Below are 18,292 nucleotides of genomic sequence, written 5' to 3'. Positions count from 1 at the left end.
ATTATGTCTATGATGCATATATATATATATGCATCATAGACATAATATACTCCATGGGTTCCCAAGGAGCCGGTGATATCTGGATGAGCCATTCTCTGGCAGTCCCTTGTCCCATGTCCCCTATTCAAGGAAATGTCATTACCAGCTATCTGGTCTGTCAGGAGTTTTAGAGTAATTCTAGAGCTATATTCTCATTCTCTGCTTCCCCATTCCTAATACACTCCCAGTTTCCATCCCCACTGCCACTACCTTAGATGAGGAGCTCTTGATTTCTTACCTACAGAGACAACAGCTTTCTAACCTATTTCAGTGTATCCAACATATGCCCTTTTCCATTCCATCTTCTACCCTACTGCAGAGTGTTTTAATTTAAACACATCACTTCCCTGCTTAATATTCTCCTATGAATCTCAGTCACTTTCACTATTAAAAAAATTCCTGTGCAAGGTGTGATCTGGTATCATCTTCTGCCACTTTTTCACCTGCCTCTGCTGTATTCCAGTCCCTAAAAACTACACCAGGGTCCTGAATTCATCCTACTGATCTCGTAGAGTAAATTTGCCCATCTTCATTTGTCTGCGTGGAAGGATTCTTCTCCCTGATTCCTGGCCTTCGTCATACTAGGTCCTTCTTAATCTGGCTGTATTCATATGTCTTCCAAGACTCATGAAGCTTTTTCCCTTTGAGGAAGCCTGTCTTGCATCCATGTGGGTTAGATATCTGAGCACGGGTCTTTCTTGGAAGTGGGTTATTTGTATGAACCGAGCATCACAAATCTATTTTTGTGGAAGAAATTAAAAGATCCTAATAAAACTTAAGACAAATGAAACATGTAACAGTGTGTTCCCTGTGCAGTTCAGGGACTCTCCTGAGATTCTCCTCGAGCAGTTTCCGTATCGCACTGTGATTGTATTTAACTTGGGGACAGAAATTAAGCCTCCCCCTGTTGAACTCTCATTCATTTTTACAGTGCTTCATTCACGCCCAAGTACTAGCTCCATAAATGTTGGATAAAGAGGGCATGAAATGTATGAAAGACTGTAGGGTCACTTAAACACACTTGCAATAGGGACCTGGTGAAGAAAAGAATGAGAAAGTAAAAAGCTACGGTTCCTTTCAGTTCAAAGAAAAAGTGTGCCTGCGACAACAAGGCAGTTACATCCTCACAGTGGAGGCAGGCAAACAGCTCCTGCTCTCGGCCGACAGTGGGGCTGAGGCCGCCTTGCAGGCCGAGCTCACGGAAATCCAGGACAAGTGGAAATCAGCCAGCGTGCGTCTGGAGGAGCAGAAGAAAAAGCTGGCCTTCTTGCTGAAAGTAAGTTCAGCTCTTTGCTCCTGTAGATGTAATGCAGTTTCAGAAGCCACGTAAGTGGTCCTGCTGCGCCCTCCCGTTGTTAGCTTTCCAGACAAAGCAAAGATCGTTAAGTCATACCCTGCAGTATTTTGATCCCCTGCCCTGTGTCTCATTTAAGACTTTGTCCTGTCTTGCATGACCTGGAGAAGTTTCCCAATTTTCAGCAGTTTGTCTTTCAGAAAAATCCCCCAGCTGAGTAGTTTTAAGTCTAATAAGACTGTCCAAGCCACGAATTCTGATTAATGGTCGGTGCTGAGCCAAGAGCCATGTGATGATTTTATAAATCCAAACAGGAATGCAAAGAGTAGATTCCACTCCCTGATCTAAGACTCTAAAGTGGTTTTTAAGATTGATATCTCTTATTTTACAGCAGGAAAAACCTATCCAAGAGAACACTCTTGATTTCATCTTAGTTTATCCAAGCACATTGCTATGAGATAAAATTCAGGAGGTATATTAAGCCTTTCGTTGGATACAGAGAGCATACTGATCACACGGCAAGTTTAGGGAGAGGTAGATTTATCCAGACCCCCCACAAGATGCTTTCTCCCTCACTTTCCGTAACCAGACGCAATACATAATTGGAAGGCATTGGGTAAAGGGCATGGTTTCTGGAGCCAGACATATCCAAGTTAAAACCATAATAAACCAAGTTAACCTGGTTAACTCAACCTGTCTGAAGCTCAGTTTCCTCCTCTCTAGAGTAGGCATGATTACCCCTCCTTCAGACAGCATTGTGAGGATTTAATGAAATAATGAAAGTAAACATGTGGCACACATTGAGCATGCAATAAATGATGGTCATTATCACTGTTGATATTATTTTCATATTGAAGAGTGAACAGAACTAAATAGGAAAGTTTTATATATGTTGATAATCACCAACACTTCAACAAAGTTATCTATTAAACTTGGCCTGCCACGTTTTTGGATCACAGGTAGTAACTAAAGGTAATGGAACACATATTGCTTTTATAATGCTTTAAGTATGCACACCCGTTGGGTTTATTCTGTTGAATTTTATTTAATAATATATTACCTTCTGTGTGGGAAACAATCAATCAAAAGTGCCACTGAACATTTGTTAAAGAACTATTATTTGCACACAGCACAATTCATCAGTAATACAATATGTCTGATTCTTTTTTTCTTCTTTTTTTGCTTTCAGGAAAGGATTAAAAATGTTGTAACTCGTTCTGTAGAGATCATTTTAATCATATACTTTTCTTTATTTGTGATGTGATTTTTGGACACATTCCCAAGACTTTAATTAGGCGAAATGGCTGAATCACTGCATTTGCTTTTCTTGCCAGTCTGTTTGTTGGTGTGTAAAACATCCACTTTGATAGATGTTTGCAGACCATGACATTTTGTTATTTCCTTGTAACTCATGTAATAAAAAGACTGGGTTATAGCTTTGGAATCTAAGCCATCCTTGGAAAGGGAAATCCTTATTCTTCTCTTGTTAAAGTTTATTTTATTTTAAATCATACACTAGGACCCATTTGCCTAAGAAGGAATTCATGAAGGTAAATTCTAATGTTAATGTCATTTTTCTTTATTTTAATGTACCTTCACATCACTGCTATAAGGCTTATCTAATTTTAGCCCTTGATTTAATGCTCTGAGTAAATATGCCAAAATACAGTGATTCTAATTCTGTGGCCTTCATGTTCACCTGCTTCACTATAGCCTCTTAATTTTGTTATGGAAAATAAGAAACTGGCCTTTTCTCTTTTAGATCAATGAACATTCACTGATGGCATGTTGATAGGTTTCAGAGTGTGTGATGATTTCATTGAGAATGCTGTTCAATTTAGTAAGAGGATCTCACTTTGCTTAGCACTGATGAACTACTTGTAGCCTGGGAACACAGAGATACTTTAACAAAGGGGAATGGGTACAAATCTGACCAAGACAGACAGTTTGTGTTTTTTTCTGGTAAATGGAAAGAGGGAATGTGGTTATGCACTCTAGGAAGCTCCCTGAAGGAATTTAAAAGAGAAATGACAATCTTGGGCCAAATTCTCAGTTCAGTTAGAAACCAAAAGACCTTTTGAGTAGGGAGGCACTTTAGTCAGCACTTCTAACAGAAGACAGTTTTGGTCATAGCACCTATGGGTTGCTGTGCTAAAAATAAAGCATCAGGAAAGAACACAGAAAGAGCCCAGACAAGAAAAAACTGGTGACAATGGAAGAGATAATGTGAAGGAAAAGGCGGCATGATTTGGCATTAGGCTTATTACTAAAAGCAATTCTAGTTGTCTTTCTTTGGAACCCAGTAATTTAAGTTGTGGAGAGTGGCCACTGAGAAGGGTCATCAGGAAGGTGGGGCGTGGACAGGAATGGGAGGTCATAGGCAAAATTAAGGAGATTTGTTTAGATGAATTTAATTTGAATTGTCTCTGAGACACTAGACAGGAATTAATTTGTAGCTCTAATGCTATAAAGAATCAACTCTCCATTATGGATCCTATCATTTTTTTAATTAAAAAAATGCATGTGTCTGATAAAAAAAAATTCAGGTAATAATTAAAGTATGTAGAGTGAAAAATGAAGTTTCCCCTATACCACCACCAAATCCTGTAATCTTCCCCAGGGGTAACCACTGCTACGAGTTTGGTGTATAATCGTCCAAAACAACCACATAATGTATGTTTTCTCTGTCACTCTGTAGAGATCTACTGGTCTCCACCACCACACTCTCTACCACTTAACTCGCTATATTCTTCTCCAGAGTACTCATTAGTATTTGACATACTGGATGTATATTTTTAAAATTTTGCCTCATCTCTCTGCTTCCATTTATTGATTGTTTCAGCTTTTATGTGTTATATACTCAACCCTTTGTGATACACGTTTCAGCACTTTCAAGATGAAGCCCACCCAGTGCCAACCTTTGGTACTTGTGGTTCTACTTCTGTAACAAATCAAATGTATGTACCACATACTGTTCATATAATGAATTTAATCAGAGTCAGGGTTATATTATTTTTACACTTCATCCTGAAAGAGATTCCATATCCTCTTTTTTATCTCTTATAGAGCGTTTGAGGTCATGTAGACACATTATGGGTGGAGTTAGGAAAGAGGCAAAATAGTGCAATTACCTCTTACTTCTGCAGATTGATCCAGATGCAGATAACATTTTTGAGTACCCATAATATTCTGGGCCTGGTATTTGATGTGTTCACACCATTGCTTCCTCCAGCCCTCCAACAATTATAGAGTTTGTGTTATGCCCATTTTCATGGGGAAAACTCAGGCATATCATATTACCTGCTTAAGGTCACATAGCCTAAGTGTAGAACTCAACTCTTCTGATGCTGCCTACAAATGGATGTGGACTCCCCATTGAATCTTTAATTGTTTCTCTTGGATTAAGAAGAGTGTTTTTCTTTTGTTCCAGTTTCTTACAAAAAAAAAACAAAAACAAAAAAAAAAGCCATGAAATTTCTTTCTTCTCCCATTATAGGACTGGGAAAAATGTGAGAATGGAATAGCTGATTCTCTGGAGAAACTACGAACATTCAAAAAGAAGCTTTCTCAACCTCTGCCAAATCACCACGAAGAGCTGCATGCAGAACAAATGCGTTGCAAGGTAAATGACTGGATTGAGCTTTTAGCCATCACTTACCTCTGTGCTTCTGCTATCATATTGCCTCTGAAAGCATAATTCAGTCAAACTGTTCCAGCTGTGAACATGTAGATGCAAGTTCCTGGATTTTGCATTAGGGCAGACAACTCTGGTGAGACTTGGCTGTTGATTTATTGCAGTTGATGAAATTATAGACTAGTTTATGGATTATCTTGAGAAATATAAACACAGCATTAAAAGATATTTAAAAGCTGGGTCAAAAGCAATAAACACAATCTTTTTAAAGCATCTACACTGAAGAGTTGTTCTAGCAGAATAGTCTAGTTCACAGAAAAGAGAGCGAGCCTCGGCAGCCTGGAAATTCTGCAGACAGTGGCCCTTAGGGGAACACCCTGTCCTCCACGCTCTTCTGTAAGGAAAACAGGAACTGTAAATAGCTGATCTCAGTTACTGCATGGAGACACACAGTCATTCAGGTACTCAGGGCCCTGACTGCTTAAAGATCATGATCAACACCTCAAATTGCAGTTGGAAGCAAATCAGGAGCTAATACAGACCGCCCCCTGCATTATGAGCTTGCTGAGACCAGTGTGATTTAGTGGCTGTAGGATATGTTCCATTCATACCTATATAGTCAAGTGAAGTATTTGGATAACAGTTCTCTGCTGAGCAAGATGCAGATCTAGTCAAAACTACCTTTACAAATGCTTTTTATCCCCCAAATAATACATACCCTGTGTTTCCCAGTCATTTGCAAATCACTGCCCTAGAGTAATGCTGTAAAACTTCACAGATACTGGGGCGCCTGGGTGGCTTAGTCGGTGAAACCTCTGACTCTTGGTTTTCTGCTCATGTCATGATCTTGTAAGTTGTGAGGTCAGGCTCCATGCTCAATGCTCAGCCAAGAGTCTGCTTGAAGATTCTCTCCCTCTGCCCCTCCCCCACTCTCTCGCTCTTTCTCTCTAAAATAAATAAATCTTTTAAAAAGAAACTTCACACATACTTAAATGATTTGGATTTTAATCAGAAGTTCTCTGCTTCACTCTGGCTAAGAAGTCATAAGCATTAAAGAAAAAATAATTTTTTAAAGAAGTCTTGAAATCACAAAAGCCTAGATTTAAGAAGTTTTCTTCAGTATCAAAATTTAAGGATATACTTTGAAACTCGAAAGAGATTTATGGGGCACCTGGGTGGCTCAATCAGTTGTGTCTGCCTTCGGCTCAGGGCATGATCCCAGGGTCCTGGGATCAAGTCCCACATCAGGCTCCCTGCTCAGTGGGGAGTCTGCTTCTCCCTCTCCCACTCCTACTGCTTGTGCTTGCACTCTCTCTCTGTCAAATAAATAAATAAAATCTTAAAAAAAAAAAGGCAGATTTAGGAAGAATAAAAAGGTAATATACATTACATCATGGATGGCAAATGAGGAAAATATTATCTTGAGGTGTAAATTCAGAAGCATGCAAAAATTAAAAAGTTTGTTTTAAATCTGTGATGTTAAATTTCTAACAAGTGATTAAAGAAAACTGTGATAAACAGAAATGGGCATTTATTGGGCGCCTTTTATGTTGCAGTGACTACACAGCGTTATCTCAGTTGACACAAACACAAGCTCACAAGGACAGTCTATCATTTCCCTTTTACAGATGTGAAAACTGAGGCTTCTAGAAGTTTAATAACATTTCTGAGTTTGTAAATATCAAGGCTGCCTGAATCCAGAGGCTGTATTTTTACAGTAGGGACTCATCTAATGGAGCCTGTGAGTCTGAAACAGTTAGTTTTTGTGGTGGTGTTTCTTTTATAATCCTTACACCATGGATTATATCTGATATTTGAGTTAGGGGCTAGAAATGGGCATGAAAAGGGGGAAATATTTACACTGGTATGACTGGTTAGTATGTCTACAAATATAAGCAGAAATACGGCGTATTTACTCCACCTGGATGGTTTGGTCTTTCAGCCAAATGCTGTTACCATGGGACCTCATCTCCCAAAATACAACAGTTACAAACATACCCGGCTATTAAGTTTGGAGATTAAAAGGATGCATTTTGGTCCAGCTCTCTGCTCTTCTTCCCCAAACCACCCTTCACAGCAAAACAAAGCAATTACCTGGAAAATTCAGACTAAAACCTTGTTTGCCTAAATTGCCTGAGAAGTTAGCCTCAGACAGTACCGTTAATTGCCTTTGCCTTCGGAAACTTGTCTCCTGTGTGAAGAGACAAAAAGAGAGGAGAAAAAGCCATGTGAAATACTCTATTTATACATAAAATTAGCTGGAATCTAAAAGCATCAACAGCTGGCAAAAAGCAAGACTCATACAAATTGCAAAACTGGTCATCAGTTCAAAGCATTGCAAAAACCAATGTCAACCCATCAAATATTGTTTTATGGGTTTTTTTCTTAAATCATTTCCCAAAAGGACAGAGTACATAATATTTTCTTCAGTAACCTGAAGAAATCTGTGTTCCTACAGGAAATGAATTCAATCCATTATTTTCAACTGAATAATAGCAGCAATGGATCTTTTCGCTGATTACGTTATTAAGTCTATATCATAGAATGTAAACTCATAGTGTTTTAGGATGAACGTGACCCCAGGAGTTCGGTTTTTGTTTTGTTTTGTTTTGTTTTTTTAAAGATTTTATTTAATTGACAGAGAGAGAGAGAGAGAGAGAGAGAGACAGCGAGAGAGGGAACACAAGCAGGGGGAAGTGGGAGAGGGAGAAGCAGGCTTCCCGCCAAGCAGGGAGCCTGATGCGGGACTCAATCCCAGGACCCTGGGATCATGACCTGAGCCGAAGGCAATCACTTAACCAACTGAGCCACCCAGGCACCCCGGAGTTTGGTTTTTTGAAATATTTTATTAACGTGATCATTAACTCAGGACAAAAGTAAAGGCTGGATTAGCAGTTTATGAAATCAATTTAAAAGTAAAGAAGATCAGGCAGTGATAAAATTTCAACTTAGAAAAGATGAGCCAAGAGGCGTCTGGGTGGCTCAGTCAGTTAAGCGTCTGCCTTCGGCTCAGATCATGATCCCAGGGTCCTGGGATTGCCCAGCATCTGGCTGCCTGCTTAGTGGGGGGCCTGCTTCTCCCTCTGCCTCTCTCCCCGCTTGTGCATGCTCTCTCTATCTCAAATAAATAAATAAAATCTTTAAAAAAAAAAAGAAAGATAAGGTGAGCCAAAATGATCAGTTAAATGGTAAATAGATCATAGGAAGATTCATCAAGCAACCTGGCTTGTTTTACCTTTTAATATATTTTAAAATATATTTGTTTGAGAGAGCACACATGCAAGAGAGAGCAAGCACAGTGGGTTGGGGGAGGGGCAGAGGGAGAGGGAGGAGCAGGCTCCCCGCTGAGAAGGGAGCCCAATGTGGGGCTTGATCTCAGGACCCTGAGATCATGACCTGAGCCGAAGGCAGACCCTTAACTAACTGAGCCACCCAGGTGCCCTGCAACCTGGAGTTTTATCAGAAGAACTTGGCAAATGATCAGACAACACCAGAGCAAATAAAGTAGACCAAGTGAGATGTTCAAATAAATGGGTAGAAAGATAATTGTATCAAGAGGGGATTCCTAGCACACTTCAGAAATTGTTGATGATAGATATTCATGGGGGTATTCACATTTTTGTTTTTTTAATCTAGGAACTGGAAAATGCAGCTGGGAGCTGGAAAGATGACTTGGCTCAGCTGACACTCTTGAAGGACACCCTCTGTGCCTACATTAGCGCTGATGATATTTCCATCCTGAACGAACGCATGGAGCTTCTGCAGAGGCAGTGGGAAGAACTGTGCCACCAGGTAAGACAAACTCTGCATGGAGCATTAGCTCAGAAAGGTGGAAAACTGGAAGATGACTTGGAAAGTTAAATGGCTTGACCCATGTTTGGACCTAGCCTATAACTCAGAGTATACTTGGAGGAAGAACTCTGGGTTTTGTGAGACTATTTCAGATTAAGACAATTATATCTTAATATTATATTCGAGATGCATCTCAGCTGGATTCTCTTGCTGTCCCTTTCACTGGCTGGCATAATATTGTAAGAGGAAAAACAGTTTTTTGGTTCATGGATGTGGTCTTGGTAGGTACAGGTGGTCTTTTTCTTACTTTAAACATGTGAAAAACCTTTGTTTTATTTGCATTTTTAGCTAATACTGTGGAAATGGTTTTGTATTTGGAAATGTTGTGGCTGTTGATTTACCATTGTAGTTTCCTAGTAATTCATGGTTTGGCATTTTTAGTCATACGTGATTCATTTATTAAGTACCTTCCTTGTGCATTATACTATAAAATTGAGATCCCAGATTGGATTTTGATTTTGGAATGAAAGGAAGAGATTGGTAGAAAAGCAATGAGAAGGCATCAAAGGCAAAGAAGAACAACATAGATTAAAGGCCCACAAGTGAAGAACAGGTTCTGACTGAGGGCCTGGAGACCATCCCCTCCAGGAAGCTGGGAGTGTGTCAATAGTGCCCTGTGATGAAACTGACTGCACTGCTTGGCACATAATAGCCTGTGGTCCATATTTGCTCAATGAATCAGTCACATTAATAGTGAATTTCACAAGCTATAGTAGATGTTCCTACCATCGAGTTTACAACAGAACTGAGACTAAAATCAGTCCAGAAGAACCTGTACAATGAAGAAAGCAACTGGTATAAACAAGTTAAAACAATGTCTAGCAGTGTGCATCGCAGGGAATAAAGGACACGCTTGTTGCAGTGGATAAATCTTGAGCTGAGCTCTGAGAAGGGGAGCTGAAGAGACAGATTGGTGTGGAGGCAGTAAGTGGATGGGTTGGACAAGGTTGCAGCTTGAGTAAAGGCACAGGAGTGGAGTAGACAGAGGACCCGGCTGGGGAGAAGCAAGTGGTTACAAGAATGAGGAAGGGGCTTCTGAGAAGGGGTCTCTTTGTGCCTCCCCAGTTTCAGGCCAGCTGTGCCATCCTAGAGATCTCTTTTCTTCCATCCTCCCCACTTTCTCTGACTTTAGTGATGTTTATTTTCATGCTTCAGGAAACATTAAACAGAGTTTAAGAGGCTCATAGCCTCCTGATTCATTTGACATCAACAAGAAGTTTGTCGTTAGGTGAATTTCTCTCTATGTTTAGATTAAAACCAAGATATTTCTCAGACCATGTGCCAAAGGGAAACTCTGGAGCACACTTCCTAAATGTGTGAACAGTTTTCTATGAATCTATACTTTTAAAAGGGAGGAGTGTAAGAGAGGATTTTTATAAACATGCTAGTGATTTGAGTTCAAAATTAATTTAGCCATTTTTCACGGAGTTTCATATTCTTAGTGAACACAATGAGAAACTCACGTTGAGCATGAAGTGCTAATGACAATACTTTATTCTTCTCTGAATTATTCAACCCAAAATCAATACATAACTATCCAGTAAATTATCATATAATTTTCTAATGCAAGGACTTTATCATGGCATATCATATAAGTGCAAGATAACTTGGTGTGTACAAATAATGGAAAATGATCACATCAATCTTCAGTTACTTTTATGAGCCTTATTCATTTGTCTTTCTTAAAATTGAGAAAAATCTAGCTCTACTTGCTGACTCAATACTTTTCAGCATATTCTGTGAAATTAATTATACTATACCTATTTCTCTGGCTAATTGATGTCTTCAAAGCTCTCAGAGAGATAACACTTTAGATAATGGCTTCCATTCCCTTCCCAAACCTGCCAGGAACTGCCCTACCCCAAAACCTTGTTCAGACCACTCTTCTGCCTAGACTGACTATTCCTTCTGATTTTAACCCATCTTTTTCAAATGCCACAACCCCTGTGATGCCATTGTTTGAGATGCTCAGACCTCAGTATTTTCCTATTCCTTTGAACATCCATTTCCCTTTTGGCTTGTGCCATCATTTGACAGTACATTTTTTTCTCTCTTCTTCTTTTTTTTTTTTTAATATTTTTACTATATTTCAAGACTATGAGGCCCTTGAGAATGAAGATCATTTCTTTTTCTCTCCAGTGCCTGTTAATAATTCAACGAAGACTTTAGGGCATTTGTTTTATGTCATTATACTTATGTTCCTTTAAATGTAAAACAATGAAAAGGTCTTTGAATACTTTGGAAGTTAAGAAGATTATGATTATACAGTATTTTTTGATTTAGGAAAACTGGTACTGTGTAAAAATGCCATGAAGTAGAAAGGACACAAACTTCTAGTTATAAAATGAATTAGTTCTGGGGATCTAATATATAGCATGGTGACTATAGTTAACAAGACTGTATTATATATTTGAAAGTCACTAAGAGAGTCGGTATTTGATTTTTTTAATTAATTTATTTAAAGTTTTATTTATTTTTTAAATTCCAATATCATGAACGTACAGTGTTATATTAGTTTCAGATATACAGTAGAGTGATTTAGTTCATTACTCAGTGGTCATCAATATAAGTATACCCTTAATACCCTTCACCAATTCACCCCTCCCCCCACCTCCCACCCCTCTGGCAACCGCCAGTTTGTTCTCTATATTTAAGAGTCTTTTTTTTTTTTTTTGGCTTATCTCTTTTTCTTTGCTCATTTGTTTTGTTTCTTAAATTCCACATATGAATGAAATTATATGGTATTTGTCTTTCTCTGACTTATTTCACTTAGCATTATACCCTCTAGATCCATCCATGTTGTTACACATGGCAAGATTTCATTCTTATCTTATGGCTAATATCTTAATTGCTCTCATGTTATACATAGAAATACTAATTATGTGATATGATGGATGTGTTAACTGATCTTGTGGTTATCATTTCGTAGTAGAAATGTCTATCAAATCACCACACTGTATACCTTAAACTTACACCATGTTATATGTCAGTTATATCTCAATAAAGCTGGAAAAAGAAAAAAGGGGACAAAAGTGTCTATGTTTAAAATTGCTCACCAGACTTAGATATATCTAGGCAACAGTCTGTTTGGAAATATATTTTGAAGGCTGCTGTTGATCATATGATATGCTGTGAAGAGATTAATACCTTGCACCTGTGAGTGGACTAAGACTTAAGTAAAAAAAGAGGAAGTACAGTGAATACAGAGTGTTTCTAGAAACTTTCTAACTTGAATGTCTTAAGGCATGAAGCTAAAGCATACTGATCTCACATTACTTCAGTCTAAAAAAACTATTGAATCCAGTGAGATTTTAGTCAGGGGTAGTCATACCAAAGGTGCTAGGATATAGGTGCAAGTAGGAATATAAATTAGTTACTAGTCCTTGCGCTGGTGTTTCCGGAGTACCTCTGTCAAGTATGAAACCACAAAAGGAAATGAGCTTGAGCCTATGGTCTCATTTTAAAAGCTAAAACCTTTAGTTAAACCTGGCATTATCCCACGGTTAGAGAGCAAGTTGTCTCTTCAGAGTCGGATCGAATCAGTGGATAAGAAGGCAGGAGTCATTGGGACTACCAAGGAGAATGAAGAAGACATGCTGTAAGTAAATGTTTCAGAGGAGAGTTAACGTAGGAAAGTATATACCATTCACAAATAGACTCCCCAAGTGGTTTGTTGTGTCTGCCCACTGCCAGAGCTTTTATCCATTTTTATTCCCATTTGGGTTTGTAGATCTGTGTGTAATTCTAGTTGAGATATAAATATATCATCATTTTGTAATTGCTTGGTGTTTTTCAAATTGTCATGGTAAAAATATTTGAAGTCAAAAAGGATGTATTTCCTGTTCAGCTGCCTCATACTCTGGAGGTTTCAGCCGGTACTTGCCAGCTATTGGCAATGCAGAGTGTTTGTGACCTTGAGAAAAACCTAAATACGTGCTAAGCTGATAAATAATTCGAGGGTTTCAGCTAACCCCAAAGAAAGAGAGGGTAATGTTCGCTTATCATATAGCCTAAATGTCCGTTTTACAAACCAAAAGGAAAACGCCATCTCCATTATGAATTGATATCTCTCGAGAAGCTTCTGGTGCTGCTTTGTAACCAGCGCTTGTGGTCTACCTGTTTCTTCTTTCAGCTGTTGCTTTACAGTGAGCAAATGAAAGCAACACTTTGGTGCTGTGTGATAAGCACCAGAAACACATATTCAAGCTACTCAGTGGAGGTGTTGACTACCTGAGTGTCGAGGGGGAAAAAATAGTAAAAACTCAAATGGTGCCCTGTAGTAGTAGTCGTCCTCGTCTATTAATGGCCAGCTTTTGTTAAACCTTTAGTATGTACTCGTTACTTCCTTAAATTTGTTTCTTGTTTGTATTCTATTACGAGCCTACTCTTCCAGGACATATGTCAGTGCTTGGCACATAGTAGACATTTGTTTACTGCAAACAATAAACATTTGCTTGATGAAATTTGGAACAGATGAAAAATTCATTTACAAATGAAGGAAGTAAGGCATAGAGAAGAATGAGTAACCCTGCCCTGGTCATATCATTAGTAAGTGATAGAGACTGTTTTAGAATCTCAGCTGCCTCTGGATATTTGATCATAATGTTATATCGCAGCCTGTATCAAAGACTGTTGTTTTGCTGGTTCTGTCTCATACTGACTACAAACAAACGCCTCGAATTTGTCTAACTTCTCTTTGTCTCTCTGGAATGGGTATAACAAAACCTACCTCTCAAAGAAATAGGTAGTATTTTTCTATTATGTGGTCATCTTCCCTGCAGATGTTGTAAGGGAAAGCCCTAGAATTCATCCTTGCTCGTGGCCAAGATTTGGGGGAAGAGGAAAGGAGGAGCTATACATAGCAAGACCTATTAATCTTAAATCTGAAGGGTGGGGGCTTTTACTCTTGTCTTAAAAAACAGTTGCTTTGAGAGGTCCCAATTATGAAAATATGGTTTCAGTTTGGACATGAATTGAACCAGAATTGTAATGACCAGCCACACTCTTGACTTGGATGCTGTGTGAATGAGAGGGAAAAGGTCATATCCACCAGAAAATTCCAAATCTTAGCATTCTGCAGAAGATCAGAATACACTCTGCTATCAGAGTTCGAGAGGAAAGGGGGTGCTGGAAGGATCATGCTCTTAGCTGCAGCACGGTCTTGGTATAGCTTATTTTAGTTGAACTTCGTCTCTAAAACTTTTTAACCGGTGTTTTCTTAGCCTTTTCCATTCCTACCAGTATCGACCCCGAGTAAATTCACTGCTTTTGGGCTGTTCTGTATTTTTCTGCCTCAAAGAAAACTTAATGATAAGCTGACTTGTACTAATGGGGAAATACTTAATGGATTTCATCAGTGTCACCCTACCCAGAGAAATTTTTATTTTAAAAGATCATAATTAATTCAAAAGAATGCATTTGTAATAGTGACATTTCAGAAACTGTGTTAGATTATGGGGCCCACTATCTAAGCAGCTCAGCATGACTAGGGCTAGCCCCAGCATAGGGAACCTGGTCTCAAAGCCTAATTACCAGGTGTTTTCTTAGATGTAGAATCATAGACATTTTGGGTTGTGTGGGACCTTGACTAATATTTACCCAATCATTAACAGAGCCAACCCTAGGCAGAATTGCTAACTAGGAAGTGTATAGTACCTTAGAAATATTTTCATTTTGATTTTTAAAAGGAAATTGGTTTGAAGTGATTCACAAAGTAAAATGGATTGATGGATAAAGGAATATATGTATTAAAGCAAAATGGAGCAAAATGTTCACAATTTTAGAGTCTAGTGAGTATATTATGGGTGCTTACCATTACAATTCTTTCAATTTTTTGTATGTCTAATGTTTTTCATGATAAAGTGTTAGTGGGAAAAAAGAAAATTGAGAAGTAGGTGCTTAATGCGATGAGATGACTGGTGGAATGTCTAGCATTATCAACAGGAGTGTGTAGAACATCTGTAAAAAAGGATCATCTTCTTGCCACTCAAATCACATTATATTTTGCTAACATGTAGCTTAGCTCAGTTAAAAATATCCCTTAGTATCTCAACCAGCACTGCAAAAACAAGAGTATTATGAAGTCATACAATTTGAAAATACTGGAAGGGATCATTCTAGACTTAGAGATAAGAACCAGGCCCCTTGTGTCTCTAATGCATAAAGAACTATTACAACTCAGTGCTAAAAAAAAAAAAAAAAAAAAAAAAAAAAAACACCCAAGTCAAAAATGGGCAAAGGATTTGACCAGATAGTTCCCCAAAGAAACTGGCCAAAAAACCTGAAAAGATTCTCAGCGTATTAGCCATCAGAGAAATGCGAATCGAAACCACAGTGAGATACTACTTCACATCCACTAGGATGACCAAAATCAAAAATACAGATACTAGCAAATGTTGGTGAGGATGTGGAGAAAGGAGAACCCTGCTGCTGGTGGGAATGTATATTGGTGCAGGCACTTTGACAGATGCTCTGTAGTACCACCATGTAACCCGGCAATTCTACTCGTAGGTATATACCCCAAAGGCAACTAAACGTGTGTCTCCACACACAATAGCAGCATTATTCATAATAGCCACATGTGGAAACAACCAAAACATCCATCCACAGATGAGTTGGTAAATAAAAATTGTCTATCCCTATGATAGAATATATTCAACAGTTAAAAGGAATTAAGTATAGACACATGCTACAACATAAATAACTTTGAAAACTTTATGCTAAGCAAAATTGTATGGTATGTGAATTATGTCTCAATAAAGCCATGATGCACAAGGAAGAAGGAAACGAAAAAGACACAAAGGTAAATAAATTAAAAAGAAAGCAGGCAGGCAAGTAAGAGGACTCGCCCAAAGTAAAAGAATCGGTATAGAGCTGAGTCATAGCGATCCGTCTTTTGACCTCTTAGCATTGTGTCCCTCTGCTTCACTCTCTGCAGACACCTGTGATTCAGTTCATTCTCCCTTTTCACTTTTCTTCCTTATTTTTCTTTCTTTCCTTTTTCCCTTTTTCCTTCTTTCCTTCCTTCTTTCTCTATCCCTTCCTCTTTCCTATTTCTCCCTTCTTCCCTTTTAGGAAAAGCACATCCAATGATGCTGTAGAAATCTACACAGAACCAATTGCAGCGTGAGGCTGGATTGTTCAGAACCTTGAATAAATGAATGTGCATGCAGCTCTTCAGGAGGGAAGTAGAGGGTTGGATGCCTCCCACTGACATTTCATAGCAGGTCCTTGTTGTGAAACCTTCCTAGATCCCTCCTGGGACTGTACCTCAAGGAACAGTGACCTAAAGAGTTGCACAACTATTGCTTATTCCAGTCCACCCAACTCAGTTTATTGGCTTTTTTCCTCAGGGTGCAAGTTCTGCTCTGATTATCCTTTTATGTGTTCTCCCATTTAAACTGCTCAGCTCTCCTTAAGGCGGCAGCAAGTAAGTGAGAGATTGAATGAATGGGCAGTCTTCAATGAAAAGAACAAGGAGCTTTGTGAATGGTTGACCCAGATGGAAAGCAAAGTTTCTCAAAATGGAGACATCCTCATTGAAGAAATGATAGAGAAGCTCAAGAAGGTACAGGGTGCATGGCTGTATATGTACATGTTTTTACTCTTCATAACACTTAGGCATACTTTTAACAGGTATAAAAGATGGTTTTACTTATTATTAAATTACTTTCCTGTAAAAGGAGCACTATATCTTAAACGTTTTATCTTTTTAATATGAAATAAACTTGTATGGAAAGGCCTTCTTTACATACAATATATATGGATATGCTGAAGTAAATTACCTGCTGATAGATAAATGTTCAATATTTTTTGGTTTTAGCTACCTGTTCAGAAGGAATCATTTATGTGTATTAGTTTTCTTTTGTGTTTTTTTTTGTTTTTGTTTTTAAAGAGGTAAAATCACTAGAGAGGGACTAAAAGAAAAAATTCTTAGGATTAATTAAACTGACATTATCTCTGTAAAACAGAATGCATCGACAGTTACAAGAATGAAAACTGAGCCACCAGGTGGCTCAGTTGGTTAAGTGTCTGCCTTCGGCTCAGGTCATGGTCCTGGGGTGGTTGGATGGAGTTCGGCATCAGGCATCAGGCTCCTTGCTCAGCAGGGAACCTGCTTTTCCCTCTGCCTGCCACTCCCCTTGCTTGGGTTCTCTCTCTCTCTCTTTTTCTCTGACAGATAAATAAATAAAATCTTTACAAAAACCAATGATGTAATGTATGGTGATTAACATAAATATAAAAAAAATTTTAAAAACTTAAATATGAAAAAAAATTTAAAAATAAAATGAAATAAAAATATTTTTGATGGTATCAGTGGTGCTTCCACATGGTTTTCAAACAATCATTTTGATTTTATTTTAGTTTATGTTTCTTGTTAACACACATCACTGTCTGGTTCACAGCATACTTTCCCTATTTACTTGTTTGTTATCTGTCTACAGTGGGAGCCCCACTGAATTGTCAGCTTTGCCCGAAGTGTCTTTGCCTATTTTGTTCCTTGCTGTATCTCCTGCACCCAGAGCAATGCCTGTCTTCTCATAAGTACTCAGTCATTACCAAATACTGAATAAATGAATTATAGCCTCATTCATTCTAAAATAAATACAAATAATTATTAGGAAAAACTCTTTCTCCATGCATGCACATAAAGAGAAAAAACTCCAGTGTAAGCATGCGATAGTAATAGCTTTAAGGCTTCCACTTAAAATGTCAAATTCTAGCAATAAGCATTTGTATATTTGATATTGTAAACCTTTAAAATGTGAACTAAGATAATACAGATTTCATTCTCACATCTGCCAATAGCTTTGCACTTTGATAGTTTCTAGATATCAGAGAATGCTCTACTGGACATGATTAAGGGGCTATAGGTATTATAGTGAAGCTTGCTATAGAATAAGTTTTGGTTAAGAAATCATTGATTTTCTTCATGAAATTTAAGATGCATATTTTGGGGGGTGTGGAAAAAGCTGTCTCTTGGACAAAATACAATCACAATTTAAAATTTAGAAAAACTTTAGTTTGGCACAATGTCAGACAATCTTTAAAATATTAGCTATACTATTCTGTATATAAAATGAGTTATGAGATTTCAAAAGAAGTCTTTATGAGCTTGCCTCTTTGGGGTCAGTGCATCTGGTATATTGGTCATTGAATCCCACTGTGCTGAAGTAGCATAAAATGGAGAGTAGATGGAGTGGGGTTGCTGGACCTAAAGAGAGCACTCAGCACTGAGATCGAAGAGACCTGCACTGGCTTCTCTCATTTTTTAGGGGCCTTCTTGCTTTGATCACTGACCTGAGAGGATAGCCCTGTTGCCACACTAACTTTAGAGCGGGAGAGGGTTAAAATATCCATGACCCTCTAACCTGTCTTTGTGTATTATTTTGTTGAGATAATATTTGCTGCATGACAGGAGTTTAGCCCAAAAATGAAGAAAAGGCGATTCTAAAGATTGGCTTTTGTCACTG

General features: G+C 38.3%; 1 protein-coding gene across 12 annotated transcripts in view; it reads left to right on the top strand.

Annotated features, from left to right (window-relative positions):
- Positions 1-18,292, top strand: part of SYNE1 (spectrin repeat containing nuclear envelope protein 1) — a 336,369-nt gene that overhangs the window by 260,500 nt on the left and 57,577 nt on the right. For 11 of the 12 annotated variants that reach the window (XM_073894098.1, XM_073894101.1, XM_073894100.1 and 8 more), the window contains 4 exons: positions 1,121-1,315; positions 4,830-4,955; positions 8,604-8,759; positions 16,228-16,386. In XM_073894098.1, coding sequence (XP_073750199.1) covers positions 1,121-1,315; positions 4,830-4,955; positions 8,604-8,759; positions 16,228-16,386 — 636 coding nt within the window. Of the gene's footprint in view, positions 1-1,120; positions 1,316-4,829; positions 4,956-8,603; positions 8,760-12,258; positions 12,418-16,227; positions 16,387-18,292 lie in introns of those variants that run through there. The other variant, XM_025866345.2, reaches the window with a different exon arrangement.

This window comes from Callorhinus ursinus, unplaced genomic scaffold, assembly GCF_003265705.2.
Source record: "Callorhinus ursinus isolate GAN/ISIS: 27379988/994484 unplaced genomic scaffold, GSC_fseal_2.0 scaffold6, whole genome shotgun sequence".
Taxonomy (NCBI): domain Eukaryota; kingdom Metazoa; phylum Chordata; class Mammalia; order Carnivora; family Otariidae; genus Callorhinus; species Callorhinus ursinus.
This window is presented reverse-complemented; position numbering and strand designations above follow the sequence as displayed.